We start from the raw sequence: 18,815 nt of genomic DNA, 5'->3' as shown, positions 1-18,815 counted from the left end.
CTCCTGGTGAAGAACTGGAACTACAGCCTCGAGCCTTTATAAACAGAGAAAAAGAAGTATCTTTCCTCTGGTTGCTCTTTGACTTCCATCCAGTACCAATGTTCATAAACTCCAGGTCGGCACAATCCCCACTTCAAAGCCCAACCTCCCTACTTGCCTTTTCTCACATCTAACTTTTCCTTGTGAATTCCTTCCTATTCATGTTTATTTTATATCAACCAGGACAATGGCTTCTCACCCCTGCCTGTGGTTTTTACTTATCAGAATGCTTTCAACGAAATCACTAGCAGTGAGTTTGCAGACTCGGGGCTTTATTGTAAGAACGAGAAATACTAGGGAAAAAGACTGTGTAACAGGTGTATCCCCACACCACCACCAATTAATAATCCAACACTGAAAATACTTGGAGCTTTTAAACGACAGATTCTCACTGTATTCAGAAAGGAGACCTATCAGATGGGGAAATATCTGCATTTTAAGGTGGACACTGAAGGCCTGCAGTTCTCTCCCCTCGCTCTCCAGAGCCCCCCCCCCCCCCCCCCCGAGGGCAGGCACCGATGTCCCCCGAGCCCTCTGGGAAGTGGAGTCCTTCCGCCGGGACCCCCGACCTGGTGCGGTCGCCTCCAAGTGCGCAGATGCGACTCCAGACGGAGCCTCAGGCTCGAGCCTTTTGTTCCCCCACAGCTCCGTGTGTCCGCAAAGCGACTCCGTCCTCCCCTCCGTCTTTCCCAGAGCGCAGCCCGGCGGGGACCCGCCTTGTGGCCGGAGCCGAGTGGGCAGCGCGTCCAAGGGTAAGAGAAAGCTGGACCCTGAGGCGCGGGCATCGGCGACCCGCCGGTCCGTGCGCGCGGCTGCAGTGCCTCCCGCAGCAGCCCGGGCCAGGCTCTCAGGTTCCGGCCCGGCGCATAAAGGGCCGGGCCCTGCCCTTGTCCTGTGCCCGCTCCCCGGTGCTGTGCGTAACCCTCCCGCTTCTCTCCGGCTGGGAGGCAAGCCGGGTCTGAGGCTTTAGTTCTGAGCTAGGAGGCGTCCGGGAAGCGCGGTTGCCCCTAAGCCCTCTGGGAAGTGGAGTCCGGGAGCGTGGAGGGGGCATGGCCGAGCGGGGGACGGTGGGAGCGCGACTGCTCCCGCCGTTTTGGGCCTTAAATCTTGCCACTGCACTAAGAGCCTTAACCTGAACTCCTGGGACAGAAAGAAAAAAAAGTGGGGTCTGTGTCTTACTCATTCCCCAAAGGACGCAGCCTTTGGCTACAAGCCAAGAGTACGCTTCCAAGGGGAAGGATTAAGCCTGCGGTTAAACGGGCACAAACCGCAAGTTCCGTGCCCTTTACAAAGATTGGTCAGGCTCAAGTCCCAAAACAAGCATTTCAAGTGCAAGCAGGATACGGTTAATAAATTATTTATGGTGGGAGTATCAAGATGTGGCAGCCATTCAACAGGATGTGCTGCAGGTGTCTTTTTTGCAAATTCTGTTGAATTTTGCGTCAGCTTGTCCCCTTAGGCTGTACCGACTCGTTTTGTTCCTCCTGGTCATTCAGCCTGGTTTAAAGTTTAGTTTTTCTTCCTTGACATGAGGGAACCCACGTTGTCTGCCAGTTACTGTCTGTCAGTTATTACTGTCAGTTATTACTGAAGTCTTTTGTTCTCGCTCTGACCATGCAAGGGAATCCTGGCCTGTACATTTTCAGGGTCTTTTAAAAAGGTTAGGAATCAGCTGTATACAGGCCCCATCTATCAACTGCCTGTCTCTATGAATAGTAAGGATGAATGAACTGTGGGAGTCCTGCTTGTATAGTTACCTGATGCTATAATCACAGGCTGTTTTGTGGCCAGTTGTGTGCTTTAGGGTCTCCTGGGTGTTTCTGCACAGTCTGGAGCCAGGTGTGAGGCTCACAGTTCACTGCACTCACTGCTTCTCTCCTGGTTTTGCCCTGGTTTGGCATATAGTGACTGATATCAGTACTCTAGAGAATGCTCTTCTAGCTGTGGAGACTAATTTAGCCTAAATAATAAAGGTTACAAGCAAAGAAGAATTACTTCTGAGGCCCTAAGACTTAAACACATAGGAATAAGCCTCCTAGGAATAGAGATAGAGAGGAAGATGCTCCAGGGAGCAGGAACCAACTCCAGAGGATGGCAAGCCTAACTTCAAAATCTCTCTCCAGAACTTCAGAGTAGAGTTGAATGATTTTCACAAAGAAGCAGATTATGTATGGTTGGAAAGTCCATGTTTATCTCATCTGAAACAGCGAATAAAGGAGAAATCATAGCAATAACAGGACAAAAAAAGAGAATCTAATCATGGATTATCTGACCATTGAAGCTGAGGAAGAAGGTAAGAATTACAGAAATAAACATGAAGTTTGAAAGTGGGGACAAGTGGAGAAACACCTTTGATGAGAATTAAAAGGTTAGATGCCCCTGCATGAAAGGAAATGGAAGCAGACATGTCCGCAAGTAGAGAAACTCAGTAAGCTACCAATTTTGGAAATCACGAAGCAGGCTCCTTGTGACACATTCTCCAGTCCCATTTTCCTCTTCCAGCACTCCTGTGCCCATCCACATTCCCTCTGCAGCCATGGAAGAGAGAATATTCCATTTTCCACCCCCTGTTAGGCTATTATAAAAGGTTGATGTATTGTGGGTCTATAAGCTTAGCTTTTTGGGCAAGAGACTTTCACTTTATCGTCTTATTGTACCCTCATCCCACCTTTTTGAGTGAAGTCAAGTGGGCCCTGTGCATACAATTTACCTGGCTTGTGATAACTTTTGTCCTAATGAATTTGGAAGTGGGGAAATAGAGCTTACCTCCTTCATAGCTTTTTCTTCTCCCTCTAGTCCTTCCAGCCATTACTACGGAGGATGCTTGTCTGCCCCAAAAACAGAACACGGAAGAAATGGAACCCACTGTTGAGCTCCTTCCTGTTGAGTTCCAGGCAAGTCTTTGATTTCCTCATATGAAATCTTAGCTTGGAGTTCACAGTGTGTCATTTGCTTTTTTCATCTTGCTTTGGAGGTCCACGGCAATCCCAACTAGAGAACTGAACCAAAGTAATTTTTCTTTGAAGACTTGAAGGTCTGGGGAGAGCTCAGGCTTGAGCACTGATTTTGGTAGTAGTCTGTGTGAACAGTATTTTAAATCACAAAACTAAGGGAATAGAAAAGAGATGAGATTTTATGACTGAGCTCTCCAACACTGTGAGATCAGGGAGATGAAGAGGAACCAGCAAAGGATACTGAGAAGATGTGGCCAGTGTGGCCAGTGAGGTAGGAAGTCAGAAGTTTGGCATCCTGGTAAACAATTGGAGAAAGTGTTTAAAAGGAGCAGGGAGTGATCAGCTTTTAAACGCTGCTGCTAAGTCAAGTAAGATGAGGCCTGAGAATTGACCATTGGATTTAAAAATATGAAGATCACTGGTCACTGCCAAGAACAGTGTCATGGAGTTGTAGGAATGAAAGCCTGATTGGAAAGGGTTCAGAAGAGAATAGGAGAGAAGTTGGAAGCAGGGATGACTGACAGCCATTTTGGAGAGTTTTACGCTAAAGCAGAGGACAGAAATAGGGTGATAGCGGGAAGCAGTAGCAAGACCAAAGAGGGTTTTTATTTTTTATTTTTTTAAGATGGGAGAAATAACAGGTTGCTTATAGGCATGTAAGAATGGATGGAGAAGAGAAGATGTCTAACAACTGAGCTCTGGGGAACTCTAACATTTAGAGCCACTTTTCAAACATAGCTTCATTTATTTTAAACAAGAAATCATGTGAGTTAGGAGTGATGTTTATTTCACAGTAAAACTGAGGCTCACAGCGGCTCCTGGCTGGCTCAGTCAGTGGAGCATGCGATTCTTAATCTCAGGGATGTAAGTTTGAGACCCACGTTGAGTGTAGAAATTACTTAAACATAAAATCTTGTGGGGGTGCCTGGGTGGCTCGGTTGGGTGGCCGATTTTGGCTCAGGTCATGATCTCATGCTTTGTGGGTTCGAACCCCACGTCAGGCTCTGTGCTGACAGCTCAGAGCTTGGAGCTTCCTTTGGATTCTGTGTCTCCCTCTCTCTGCCCCTCCCCTGCTCACACTCTGTCTCAAAAATAAATAAACGTTAAAAAAATTTTTTTTTAGGGGCCTCTGGGTGGCTCAGTAGGTTAAGCGTCCAACTTCGGCTCAGATCATGAAATCATGGTTCGTGAATTCGAGCCCTATGTTGGGCTCCGTGCTGACAGCTCAGAGCCTGGAGCCTGATTGGGATTTTGTGTCTCCCTGTCTCTCTGCCCCTCCCCCACTCATGCTCTGTCTCTCAAAAATAAATAAGAAACATAAAAAAATTATTTTTAAATCAGTAAATCCAAAATACGTACATACATACATACATACATACATACATACATAAAAAGTAAATTTCAGGTGCCTGGGTGGCCCAGTTGGTTAAGTATCCGACTCTTGATTTTGGCTCAGGTCATGATCTCACAGTTCCTGAGACTGAGCCCTTTGCTGGGCTCTGTGCTGACAGCATGAAGCTTACTTAGGATTCTCTCTCTCCCCCTCTCTCTGCCCCTTCCCCATTCATGTGCATATGCTCTTTCTCTCAAAATCAGTAAATAAACTTAAAAAACATAAAATCAGTAAATCTACTCATTCAGAACAACTGCAATTACTAAAAGATAACTAGATAAATCTAAAAGTCATGCCCCTAGTACAGAGAAGGAAGAACAGCATGACTGTCTGTATACATTCAGGATATCAAGCAGAAGCTCTATAAAATCTCAGAATATTTCAGGAATCAGTATAAATTACATATCTGAGACTTACCCCATCTACAACAACTAAGTGCAATTAGTAATTGACATTTGGTTGTCATTCAGTGGTTAAATTTTTTTTATTTTTATTTATTTATTTTTCTTTTTTGACAGAGAGAGAGACAGAACATGAGCAGGGGAGGGGCAGAGAGAGAGGGAGACACAGAATCCGAAGCAGGTTCCAGGCTCTGAGCTGTCAGCACAAAGCCCGACGCGGGGGCTCAAACCCATGGACCGTGAGATCATGACCTGAGCTAAAGTCCGACGCTCAACTGACTGAGCCACCCAGACAACCCCCAGTGGTTAATTTATATTAGATTTATTTAGTAAAATATGTGAGAGACAGAAAAATATAGGAAAGAGGATAGCTTTGCTATCAAATCACTATGTTGTACACCTGAAACTAATATACTTTATGTCAACTATACTTGAATTTAAAGAAAGAGTATATGGGGTGCCTGGGTGGCTCAGTTGATTGAGCGTCTGACTCTTGATTTCACCTCAGGTCATGATCCCAGGGTCAGGGGATTGAGCCCCACATCAGGCTCTGCTCTGAGCACGGAGCCTGCCTAAGATTCTTTCCCTCTGCCCCTCTCTCCTACTCGTGCTCTTCTTTCTAAAGTAAAGTAAAATGAAATGAAATGAAATAAAATATGTTGTTCCATTAAAAAAAAAAAAAGAACCAAAAGAGTATAGCTTTGGAGCCAGACTGTCTGGGTCCAGATGTCATATCTGATCCTCACATCTGTAAATACTGTTAATAATAGTACTTATCTCATGAAGTTATCATTACAAGAGGTAGTTCAAAGTGCTCAGCACATAGAAAATATAAGTGTTAGCTGTTATTATTTTCCCTAATACAGACTAATACATAGAAATCTTAGACTGTTCCATTAAAATAAAGGTTTAACCGTCATATTAAAAAATACTGTCTCTTATAGATTGTTCTCCTCCCCAAGTTCTATAAGAATATGCTTGTTCTTGGGGCGCCTGGGTGGCTCAGTCAGTTGAGCGTCTGACTTCGGCTCAGGTCATGCTCTCACGGTCCATGGGTTCAAGCCCTGCATCGGGCTCTGTGCTGACAGCTAAGAGCCTGGAGCCTGCTTCCGATTCTGTGTCTCCTTCTCTCTCTACCCTCCCCCACTTGTGCTCTGTCTCTCTCTACCAAAAATAAATAAACATAAAAAAAATTAAAGAATATGCTTGTTCTTGCAGGAATTGGTGACAGTCAAGGATGAGGAAATGGACTTCAGTCATGTGGAGGAAGAAGAGCTGAATTCTGCCCAAAGGTACATGGGCATTGATATGAAAGTGGAGAATTGTGGGAGCCTGGTATTTTGGGGTAAGGAAATTATTTTGTAATGCAAACTGCTTACTGGGACATAAACTTCCTCTATAACTCATGGCATCTAAAATGCCATAGTTTTGCTTAAAATCCAGAAAGCCCTGATCTCCTAGGAGATCCCTGATCACTCTGGGCTCAGAATTGGGCTTTTTTTTCTCTTTTGGCAAGTAAAAGTTTACATTTCTGGTATTGAAAAAGGATAGCTTTATTACATTGGTTTTAAGATTTATAAAATTATAGTAACCAAAACAGTGTGGTACTGGTATAGATGTAAATCGATAGAACAGAATAGATAGTCCAGAAATAGACCTGCACATATGTGGTCAATTTTTTTTTTGCAATCATTCATTTTATCTTTTTTTTTTTTTTTAAGGAATAGAATTTAGTGTCTCTTATGTTTTGTCTCCCTTTCTGTTTTTTATCTTAATTTTCACTTCCTTTTCCCTGTGTTCATCTGTTTTGTTTCTTGAATTCCATATATGAGTGAAATCATGTATTTGTCTTTCTCTGACTTATTTTACCTAGCATAATACACTCTATTTCCATCCGTGTTGTTGCAAATGGCAAGATTTCATTCTTTTTGGTTGCCAAGTAATATTCCATTGTATATATATACCACATCTTCTTTATCCATTCGGCATTTGATGGACATTTGTGCTCTTCCCATAATTTTGCTATTGTCAATAGTGTCGCTATAAACATTGGGGTGCATGTGCTCCTTCAAATCAGCATTTTTGTATCCTTTGGATAAACACCTAATAGTGTAATTGCTGGGTTATAGGGTGTTCTATTTTTAATTTTTTGAGGAACCTCCAAACTTTTCCAGAGTGGCTGCACCACGAACTGCAAGATTATGACCTGAGCCGAAGTCAGACGCTTAACCAACTGAACTACCCAGGCACCCCATATAGTTGGATTTAAATCTTACATATAGCTACTTGTCTGCTATTTGTTCCATCTATTCCTTATTCATTTTTCTTTCTTTTTCACTTTTTTGGTTGCATATTTTTTTTTACTCTATTTTATATCCACAATTAGCTTACCATTAAACCTTATTTAAAGTTCTTTTAATGGTTGTCCTAGAGTTCCCAAATGCTTCTTTAATTAATCACAGTTATCTATTTTTAAAATTTATTTATTTTGAGAGAGAGAGAGAGAGCAGAGGAGGGGCAGAGAGAGATTGAGAATCCCAGGCAGGCTGTGTGCTGTCAGCGCAGAGCCCAATGCAGGGCTCAAATTCACAAACCATGAGATCATGACCTGAGCCAAAACCAAGAGTTGGACGCTTAACCAACTGAGCCATGCAGGTACCCCAGTCACAGTATATTTTTATTATTTTTTAATTTCTCTTATTTTTTTTAATTTTTAAAATGTTTATTATTTTTGAGAGAGAGAGAGAGACAGAGAGCAAGCAGGGAAGGGGCAGACAGAATCGGAAGCAGGCTCCAGGCTCTGAGCTGTCAGCATAGAGCCCGATACAGGGCTCAAACTCATAGACCACAAGATCATGACCTGAGCTGTAGTCGGCAGCCCAACTGACTGAGCCACCGAGGCACCCCAATCACAGTATATTTTTAAAGAGTAATATACCAGGGGCACCTGGGGGGCTCAGTCGGTTAAGCATCCCACTTCAATTCAGGTCATGATCTCACAGTTCCTGAGTTTGAGCCCCACATCGGACTCTCTACTGTCAGCACAGAGCCTGCTTCAGATCCTCTGTCTCCCTCTCTTTCTGCACCTCCCCTGCCAAAAATAAGTAAACATTTATTAGAAAGAAAAAGAATATTATACCACATCATGTCTGGTAAAAGAACCTTACTTCTGGAGACTTCTAATTCCTCTCTCCCATCTTTTGTATAATTGTTCTCATGCATTTTACCTTTACATACACTATAAAATCACAATATATTGCTACTATTTTTGTTTGACAGTCAATTATCTCTTAGAGTAATTAAAAATAAGAAAAAAAGGGGGGGTGGACCCTGGGTGGCTCAGTTGGTTAAGCTTCTGACTTCGGCTGAGGTCATGATCTCAAAGTTCATGGGTTTCAGCCCAGTGTCGGCTCTGGGCTAAAAGCTAAGAGCCTGGAGCCTGCTTCAGATTCTATGTTTCTCTCTCTCTCTGCCCCTCCCCTGCTCATGCTCTGTCTCTCTCAAATAAACATAAAAAAATTTTTAGTAAGAAAAAAATTAATTTTATATCTATTTTCATTTATGCCATTGTCAACACTATTCATTTTTTATATTGATCAGGGGTTGGCAAACTCTCTCTATAAAGGACCAGATGGTAAACATTCTCTGCTTTGTGGGCCATATACTCTTTGGCAATTAGTTAACTTTGCCATTGTAGCATGAAGGCAGCCATAAACAATATGTAAACAAGTGAGAGTGGCCAGATTTGGTCTGTGGTGGGTCAGTTTGGCCCATTGATACAAGTTTTTGACTTGTATCAATCACCTTCTGCCTATAAGAGCATTTCTTTCTTTCTTTGTTAATCCAAGTTAGTTAACATATAGTGTAATAATGATTTCAGGAATAGAATTTAGTGGCTCATCACTTACATATAATACCCAGTGCTCATCCCAAAAAGTGCCCTCCTTAATGCCTATCACCCATTTAGCCCATCTCCTCACTCACCTCCCCTCCAGCAACCCTCAGTTTATTCTCTGTATTTAAGCGTCTCTTATGGTTTGCTTCCCTGTTTTTATCTTATTTTTGCTTCTTTTCCCCTATGTCCATCTGTTGTGTTTCTTAAATTCCACATATGAGTGAAATCATATGATATTTGTCTTTCTCTGACTTATTTCTGGGGGACCAGAGGGAACTATTTAAAAAGTCAAAAGTGTTGTTTCTGGGTGATTATTATAAATGATTTTTTTTGTCTTATACTTTTTCAAAACTGTCTAATCTCAACCTGTGTTTTCATCTTTCCACCCTTCTCTAGATGTTTTATATTAACATTTATTCTCATCCCACCTGCTTATATCCTCCTTTCTGGTTAGTCTGCTCAGTTTTCCACTCTCTTAAGTACAGCATCCTCATTGTCCTTTTATTGTGCCTTATATTACTCATTCTCCCATCTCTGTTATTTTCTGACACTTCCTCTGCCACTGCCAGGAAGTGCTTTCTGAAAACATTCTAATAAACATGTTTAATAAGCATAATTTTTGGGGTTGCCTAGGTGGCTCAGTTGGTTGAGCATCTGATTCTTGGTTTCAGCTCAGGTCATGATCTCACAGTTGTGGGATCAAGCCTCACGCTGGGCTCTGCGCTGACAGCAAGGAGCTGTCTCTCCCTCTCTGCCCCTCTCTCTGGATCTTTCTTTCTCTAAAAATAAATAAACACTTTTTCAAAAGCATCATTTTTGTTTTATTTTCTTCTTGCTAACTCAGCAGTTTTCTTTCTCTCATCACAGAGAAAACAAAAATACGTGTACTTTTTATTTATTTCAGATTCCGAATCTATACCTGAAACTACTAAAGAATCTTTTTCAAAGCAAGAACTTTATGAAGAAGTGTCCTCTGAAAGAGAGCTGATAATAGAAAGACTTAAAAAGGTTGAGGCCTGGGACTCCAGATTGATAGAAGCCTGGCAATGTGAAGGCACATTAGAAAGGCAGCAAGGAAACCAGAAGGAAAATTTAAGGGAAGCCATAATTAAACACAACAAAACCACTGTGGAGGATTGTAATGAAATTGGGGAAAGTTCAAACCCAATCAAACATCGAAATATTTACTCAGTGAAAAAGCCTTGGAAGTGCAATGAATGTGGGAAGTTCTTCAGTTACTACTCAGCCTTTATCCTACATCAGAGAATTCATACTGGAGAGAAGCCTTATGCATGTACTGAGTGTGGAAAGGCCTTCAGTCGGAGCTCATCACTTATTCAGCATCAGAGAATTCACACGGGAGAAAAACCTTACGAGTGTAACAAATGCGGGAAAGCCTTCAGTCATCGGTCAGCCCTCATTCAGCATCATATCATTCACACTGGAGAAAAGCCCTATGAGTGCAATGAATGTGGGAAAGCCTTCAACCAAAGCACATACCTTATTCAACACCACAGAATCCATACTGGAGAGAAACCCTATAAATGCAAGGAATGTGGGAAAGCTTTCAATGATACCTCATCCCTAATTAAACATCAAAGAGTTCATACTGGAGAAAAACCTTATGGATGTAAAGAATGTGGGAAAGCCTTTAGTGACAGGTCGGGCCTCACTCAACATCAGAGAACTCATACAGGGGAAAAGCCATATGAATGCAGTGAATGTGGGAAAGCTTTCAGCTACTGTTCAGCTCTTATTCAACATCAAGGAACCCATACTGGGGAGAAACCTTACAAATGTAACGAATGTGGGAAAGCCTTCAGTGATCGCTCAGCTCTCATAAGACACCAAAGAATTCATACTGGGGAGAAACCTTACAAATGTAAAGAATGTGAGAAAGCCTTCAGCCAGAGCTCATCTCTTACAAAGCATCTGAGAACTCATACTGGAGAGAAACCATATAAATGCAGTGGTTGTGACAAAGCCTTCAGTCAGAGTTCATCTCTTATTCAACATCAGAAAACCCATACAGGAGAAAAACACTACAGATGTAAGAAATGTGAGAAAACCTTCAGTGTGCGTTCAGCCTTTTATCAACATAAAGAAATTCATGATGAATAGAATGCAGTAAATTCATGAAATAGTTATGTATTCTTGGGGCACCCAGCTGGCTCAATAAGGCTGGCTCAATGCAATTCTTGATATTGGGGTCATGAGTTTGAGTCCCATGTTGGGCAGAGTTTACTTAAAAAAAGAAAAAAGAGGGGCACCTGGGTGGCTCAGTCAGTTAAGCATCCGACTTCAGCTCAGGTCATGATCTTGCACTCCATGAGATTAAGCCCTACATCAGCTCAGAGCCTAGAGCTTGCTTCAGATTCTGTGTCTCCCTCTATCTCTGCCCCTTTCCTGCTGGCACTCTTTCTCTCTTAAAAGTAAACATTAAAAAAAGAAAAAGAATTATGTATTCTCTACTGATCATGTAGACCTGTGTTCTAAATATTACAGGGTACTAAAAAAATGTATGAGGCTGCATCATGCAAAAAATAGCTCTCTTCCTTGAAATGGTATTAGGTATGGGAAGAGGACAAGAGGTATAGTAACAGAACCCAAGAAGCTGAAGAGTGGAGAATTCCTAGGGGAGCACAGAAGGAGAAGTTCTGGTTAAGTCAGAGAAAAGAGAGTCAGGAGCTAAGCATCTAATATCAGTAGAAAAACTAATCCAAGCAGCAGACTTAACAGTACTTGAGGCTGATGGCTCTCTAAATAGTAGTTTCAACCTGAAGCCAAGTGTGGAGGATCAGGATCCCAAAGAGGAAAATCACCAGGATGTTTCTCTAGGAAAAAAAAGAGGAAGAAAAATATCTAAGCCTAGGAAATCCTCCTTTTCTCTGTCCCTGCACTCCACTTGTTCACTTGAACATTTGCAAACATTTACACCATTGCTTATTAATCCTGGGTGTACACTGAAATCATCTGAAAAATACCTGGGTCTCAGTCCTAGAGATTCTGATTAAATTTGGCCTGGGGTGTAGCCTGGGCATCAGGAATTTAAAAACTCCTCAGGTAGTTCCAATATGCAGCCAAGATTAAGAACCACTGATCTAGGCTCTTAGTGCACAAGGATCAAGTCAATAAGGAAGGATAATAACAACCCACGTTCATTCTCGGGAGCGCTCTGTGTCCTTGTTTCTGCCTTTTCTTTCTCTTGCCAATGATACAATGTCATCTTTTCTTTTACCTGACATTGGATCCTTTTGTTTGGTCCTTTTCTGTTTTCTCTAACTTTGTGTAAATTGAGCTGCCTGATCCTAACTTCTGCTCTGGCCCCTTACCCTTGCTAAATGTGCTCTTTTAAGCCTGCTTAAAGCTTTCTCAACCTCTTCTGCCCACAAGGATCATATATTGTGCTTGCTACCCATGGCCCGATGGTGGCAAATATTAACCATAAGAAACAAGAGGAGAACCTAAAGACCAAAATCAGGAGTGGAGACAGGGTGACTGGAAGGGAACTTCAAAGGGTTAAACTTTTGACTCCAAGTGTATAGTTTGTATCTTAGAATTTCCTGAAACTACAATAAAATTTAGTTGTGTGCACGAATTAATACTGAACTTCAAGGGATGTAGGTGGAAGGAAAGGTAAATAAAAAGTGTTTCTACATTTAGTATGACAAACAGTAGTAATGCTAAAGAGATTACGAGAAATTACAGATGATACTGTAACCCTAAAGAATACCCATTAAATAATAATGCAAGTAGAGGAATTAAATCACATATTAAAAAATGTTTAACCCTAGGGGGGTGCCTGCTGGCTTAGTCAGGGAGCATGCGACTCTTGGGGTTGTGAGTTTGAGTCCTACACTGGGTGTAGAGATTACCTAAATAAATAAAACTTAAAATGTTTAACCCAGAAGAAGGCAGGAAAGGAGGAAGAGAGACACAGAACAAATTGTAAACAGGCAGCAAACTGGGAGACCTAAGTTCAGCCATATCAGCAATTGCATTAAACATAAAAGAAACACTCCAAATAAAACTGACAGGTTGTCAGACTGAATAAAGAATGACCCAACTATATCTAAAAGAGGAACACTTTAAATACAGAAACACAGGTGAACATTCAAGAGATAAAGATACACAATGAAAACACTAATCATAAGAAAGCTGGATATGTTAATATCACATATAATAGAATTCAAGAAGGTATCATCATAAACAGAGGACATTTTATAATGATAAAATGGTCAATTCATCAAGGTTGGTAAATCTTATAATGTGTAACTATGTTACAGATGTGGCGTGTTAATATTATAAATAAGATCATTTTAAGTTTACTAATATAATATGTGCCTAATATCAGGGCTTCCAAAATCACAAAGTAAAAACTGACAGAACTAAATTTTAAGAAAGAACAATCCACAATTTTATAATTGGAAATTATAACACTCCATTCTCAGCAGCTGATAGAATATCTAGACAACAAACATTAAAGATTTAGAAGAGCTGAACAATATGTCTATATTGTCTACCGTCTTGAATTGAATGGCATATATGCTTTATAGAACACACAAGGAACATGCAGCAACTTCAGAGTGCACATTCCCTTCAAGTGCACATGAAATGTTCAAGTTAGATTGTACACTGGGCCTTAGAGCAAGGCTCAGTAAATTTAAAGGACTTAGAATATTCTCTACTACATTTGATGAAAGTAGAGATCAATAAAAATAAGAGGAGGGGTGGGGCGCCTGGGTGGCTCAGTCAGTTAAGTATTCGACTTCACCTCAGGTCATGATCTCACGGTCTGTGAGTTCGAGCCCCGCGTCGGGTTCTGTGCTGACAGCTCGGAGCCTGGAGCCTGCTTCGGATTCTGTGTCTCCCTCTCTCTCTGCCCCTCCCCTGCTCCTGCTCTGTCTCTCTCTGTCTCAAAAATAAATTTAAAAAAATCAGCAACAACAACAAAAAAATAGGAGGGGTGCCTGGGTGGCTCAGTGGGTTAAGCATCCAACTTTGGCTCAGGTCATGATGTCACAGTTTGTGGGTTTGAGCCCTGCATCGGGCTCTGTGCTGACAGCTCAGAGCCTGGAGCCTGCTTTGGATTCTGTGTCTCCTCTCTCTTCCCCTCCCCAACCTGTGCTCTGTCTCTCTCTGTCTTTCAAAAATAAATAAATGTTACCAAAAAAAAAAAAAAAAAAAAAGGTTGAGGGGCATCTGGGTGGCTCAGTGAGTTAAGCCTCTGACTCTTGACCTCAGCTCAGGTCATAATCTCACTGTTTGTGAGTTCCAGCCCCGCATCGCATTCTGCATTGATTGCACAGAGCCTGCTTGGGATTCTGTCTCCCCTTCTCTCTAACACTTGCCCGCTTGTGCTCTCCCTCTCTCAAATAATAAACTTTAAAAAAAAAAAAAAAGGTTCAAAGTCCATCATCTCAGTTTCCACTGAAAGACTAAAAGTGGAAGCAAATTTAAACACAAAGTAAAAGAAAATATATGATAAAGAGAAGAAATTTTAAAGTACAAAGCAGATACACAATAAAATCAACAAAGGCAAAGGTTGGTACTCTGTGTATGGCTACTTTTACAAACAACAGAAAACTGGGAGAGTACACAAGAAAATTATATGTAGGCATTGGAGGGAGTGAAGTGAATGGAGCAGGGGTAGAGTGCCACCCTCTACTGTATTTTGTTTTGATTTTTGAGTCACTCAAAAAATTTTAGTATCCATCTAGTACTATTCTAAGCCATATTGGATCCTGAAGCAAAAAGAAACATATATGCCCCTATATACACTTATCAAAATATCTTCCTGTGATTTGAATCAGATTGGAAAAGTTAATAAAAGCTCCATAATTAAGAAAAAATGACTATAGAGGCGCCTGGCTGGCTCAGTCAGTAGAGCATGTGATTCTTGATCTTGGGGTTGTGAGTTTGTGCCCCTTGCTGGGCATCAAGTTTACTTAAAAAATAAAAATATAGATAGATAGATAGATAGATAGATAGATAGATAGATAGATAAAAATGACCAAAAAAAAATGACAACCTGTACAGAGTGGGATGTGATGGCTTCATGGTCCAGGAACCATGAGCTGATTAGAAATAACTTCCAAATTCACAATAATCCTGGATTATAAAACAAGCAAACAACAATTTGTCTTATCTAAAAGTCTGATATTTTGTTTTTCATGGACTTTTTTGCATTAATTTTGATTTAGAAAATATTGCATTAAAACATTATTTCTCTTGATTACTGAGTTTTTTGGTGCCTCTTAAATTTTGCATCCAAGGTGATTGCTTCATTTGCCTCACCCTGATCCCTGCCCTGAACACATTAGACGGGATCATCTGGACTGGAGAGCTGGAATGGAGGAGATTCAGTGATTGTCATCACGCCCAAAGAAAGCAAAGACTCTTTGTGGACATATTTCTTTAAAGACTCATGGGGCACTTGGGTGGCTCAGTAGAATGGGTGTCTGACTTCGTCTCAGGTCATGATCTCACAGCTGGTGAGTTCGAGCCCCGAGTTGGGCTCTCTGCTGTCAGCGCAGAGCCCTCTTTGATTCCTGTCTCCCCCTCTCTCTCTGCCCCTCCCCAACTCATGCTTTCTGTCTCAAAAATAAACAAAAACATTTAAAAAAAACCTCATTAAAAGACTGTAAAGATATGAGTAGGTTTTAGGAAATTCTAAAACTTGATTTGTATTTTTGTTGTTGTTGTTGTTGTTTACTAAGAATCACAGCTTGGTGTTACTGGGCAATTTGGGTTTTCTTCTTTGTGACTGAGGAAATCAACAGAGACATCCATCGGTTACCCAATCTCACTCTAGGATTTTCCATCTGGAGGTCTGGAAGCTTCATCTCAGGGGCCCTTCAGGGAACCACATGCCTCCTGACAGGGTCCAAAAACCCAATATCCAACTACAGTTGCTGAGCTCACGCTCCTATCCCTGCTCCACCTGGGGACCTCAGTCGGCACTGTCCATACATACCCATGGCAAGATTGCTGGAACTATACAGATTAACTCAGGTGAGTGATTAAAAAGCTCATTTTCATTTTATCACCCTTTACCCACCAATCTGAACAACCTCCTTGCAGTTTCAACCCAAAGTCACAGTGCAGTCCCCCTCAAAATGTAAAGGAGCACACAGGCATTCCTCCTCATTCAGCAAACATTTTCCCGTGACTCTGTTTCCTCATCAGTACAATGAGGAAAACAATAGCACCTACTTCACAGAGTTGTTATGTGGATGCTGTAAATTAATTCACGTAAAGCGCATGAGACAGTCCCTGGAACACAGGGAAATCCTCAATAAATGCAAGATATTACCTATTAGTTTTGGTCATTATATAAACTTTTAATAAAAATACATGAGGGGCAGGGCACCTAGGTGGCTCAGTCGGTTAAGTGTCCGACTCTTGATTTCGGCTTTGGTCATGATCCCAGGGTTGTGGGATGGAGCCGTGCGTTGAGCTCCACACTGAGTATGGAGCCTGCTTGAGATTCTCTCTCTCTCTCTCTCTCTCATCTCTCTCTCTCTCTCTCTCTCTCCTCTTCCCCCACTTGTGCTCTCCCTCAAGAAAAAAAAATAAAATAAAAATACATGAATGATTTTAAGGGATTCTCAACCATTGCTGAAGAAATAAAATGCATCATTCAGATAACCAGAAAAGTGGCTGGTGATAACTTTGTTCACAGTTTCAAGGAAGAAATGAAAAGTTTTGAGACTCATGGGAATTAACTGAGAGCCATGGGAAAACACCAAAACGAAGTTCAAGGAAATAATTAAACTGTTCTACAAGAGAACAAGATATTGATGAACAGGAAGATGTTCAAGCTAGCTAGAGCCTAGAATCTTCATGATTTGCTGAAAAGAGCTGAGTAGTAAATAACTTAAATGATTTGAGTATAGTCCCCCTCGAGAATGATATACTGTACATTACTGCATATATTTTACATATATACATATTTGCTGTGTACAAGTGTTCATGCAAAATCACATATTTTGGATAAGGTAAAGGATTTTACAGGAATACTTGTGAAGTCATTTGATTCATCTCACCATCTAAATTCAGAACCTATCCTCCACCTAAGGTGTATTTTCACAGTAAATAGAATATTTGGGAAATAATAAGATAACTGGTTTGACTGGATTTTGACAGAAAAGGCATGATTCATACTGAGAGGATCCTGGACATTAGGATAAGAAATAGGGACTTTAGAGGCACCGGGGTGGTTCAGTCGGTTGAGCGTCCGACTTCACCTCAGGTCATGATCTCACAGTTCATGAGTTCGAGCCCTGCATTGGGCTTTGTGCTGACAGCTGGGAGCCTGGAACCTGCTTCAGATTCTGAGTTTCCCTCTCTCTCTACCCCTCCCCTGCTCATGCTCTGTCTCTCTCAAAAATAAACATTAAAAAAAATAGGGACTTTATTTGGGGGGCTTGGTTATCTAATGAGTTTTTTTCTTTTTCCTAAGCACAGGGATGACAATGGTGAAATATTATATGGTAGAACACCAGTTGCCCAGAATTTCTGGGGATGTAGCTGTTCCAAATTTATAAAATCATAATCATAATAATTGTTTCGGCTTCAACATCATGTGCACCTACCCTCACTGTTTTAGATCTTGTGAGAAACTACAACAGCCCTGGAAATGCCCTCCCTCTGCACTCCTGATTATGACCACCGCTTTCCTCTTAGGCAGGTCTATGGGAGGAAGGGATACAATCTGAGAGATGTGGAACCACATTAGCTACATGTCTGATTGTCAAGGGGCAAAGGCATTGCTATAGTGCAATAGAAACAATGGGGAAATCTATCGATTCCAATCATGTAGTTTGAATCAAGAGATGACTTTTAATGCAAAGCTGTGTTAGCTGCTCTGAAGCTATTTTAGTCATTTCATAAATGCTCTGGTTTTTTCTTAAACTGTAATTTCTCTGTAAATTGGTTAGTCCATCCCTGGACTATCAAGAATACAAAATAAGATCTATTTACTTTATTATTTTCTTTTTAGCTTTGTTTATTTTGTTTTTACTTTATTTTAGAGAGTGCTAGCAGGGGAGAGGGGCAGCAGGAGAGGGAGAGAGAGATAATGGGAGAGAGAAAGAGAGAGAGAGACAAAGAGAATCTCAAGCAGGCTCCATGCCCAGCACAGAGCCTGAGGAGGGGTTCGATCCCTTGACTCTGGGACCATGACCTGAGCTGAAATCAAGAGTTGGACACTCAACTGACTGAGCTACCCAGGCGCCCCTAGATTTGTTTACTTTAAATGTGTATTTAAATTAAATACAGAAAGTAGCCAAACAAAAGAACCGGCTGTTCCTTAATATCAGGGATACGTTTGCCTTTAATGTTGGGAATTAAACTCTAAGAGGTCTGCTCTAGTTGAACCTAGATTACATTGCCTCCTCTGCCCAGGAGTTTAGGGAGAAATTATTTCCAAGGGCTGAGAATTGCCCCACCTTTATTTAGAAAGTAAATAAACTGGAGAGAACAATTTACATGTATGTTACGATTTGGTATAGAAACATCATCATACATGTCAAAACTTTAAGTGTAAGGATAGGTTTCAGTATTCCTTCTATATGCTTCTGTCAGGATTCGCTTCTGATTTATGAAAAAGATGTGTTCACTTTCTGGGTCAGTTATGTATCCACTGGAGTCTGTCTCAGTAATGAGACTCCTTTTCTGCAGAGGACACTAGTGACCAATCCTGGGCCCAGGGAATGACCCTACTTTAAATGGATCTGAGTGGGCATTGTGACTCAAGATGATGATTTGGGAATCCAGGGGAGCTCTCTGTTGATCACTGAGCTGGACAAAGTGGGAGCCTATAAGAAATTCCTAATTATCATTCCCACCTCCAAGTCCTGGGAGAACATAGAATACAACAAGGAACTGCTCAGGGTATCGACCTCAAAGGTCATTGTGATGTTTCTTTTTTTTTTTTTTTAATTTTTTAACGTTTATTTATTTTTGAGACTGAGAGAGACAGAGCATGAACGGGGGAGGGTCAGAGAGAGGGAGACACAGAATCCGAAACAGGCTCCAGGCTCCGAGCTGTCAGCACAGAGCCTGACGTGGGGCTCGAACTCACAGACCGCGAGATCATGACCTGAGCCGAAGTCAGCCGCCCAACCGAC

The 18,815-nt window shown here is 41.4% G+C and overlaps 1 protein-coding gene across 2 annotated transcripts; it reads left to right on the top strand.

Annotated features, from left to right (window-relative positions):
* Positions 1-556: 556 nt before the first annotated feature.
* Positions 557-12,280, top strand: LOC109251242 (zinc finger protein 501-like). 2 transcript variants are annotated; one of them, XM_019422643.2, is made up of 5 exons: positions 557-791; positions 2,163-2,332; positions 2,836-2,933; positions 6,006-6,132; positions 9,587-12,280. In XM_019422643.2, exons 2-5 carry the CDS (start codon positions 2,299-2,301, stop codon positions 10,801-10,803), a joined length of 1,476 nt encoding a protein of 491 aa, XP_019278188.1. In that variant the 5' UTR covers positions 557-791; positions 2,163-2,298; the 3' UTR covers positions 10,804-12,280. The 2 variants fall into 2 exon arrangements, with proteins under 2 accessions (XP_019278188.1, XP_019278189.1); XM_019422644.2 differs by lacking the exon at positions 2,163-2,332.
* Positions 12,281-18,815: the final 6,535 nt, after the last annotated feature.

Source organism: Panthera pardus, unplaced genomic scaffold, assembly GCF_024362965.1.
Source record: "Panthera pardus isolate Hobbes unplaced genomic scaffold, ASM2436296v1 HiC_scaffold_4, whole genome shotgun sequence".
NCBI classification, from domain to species: domain Eukaryota; kingdom Metazoa; phylum Chordata; class Mammalia; order Carnivora; family Felidae; genus Panthera; species Panthera pardus.
The sequence above is the reverse complement of the archived record's forward strand: the minus strand, read 5'-3'. Positions and strand labels throughout refer to the sequence as shown.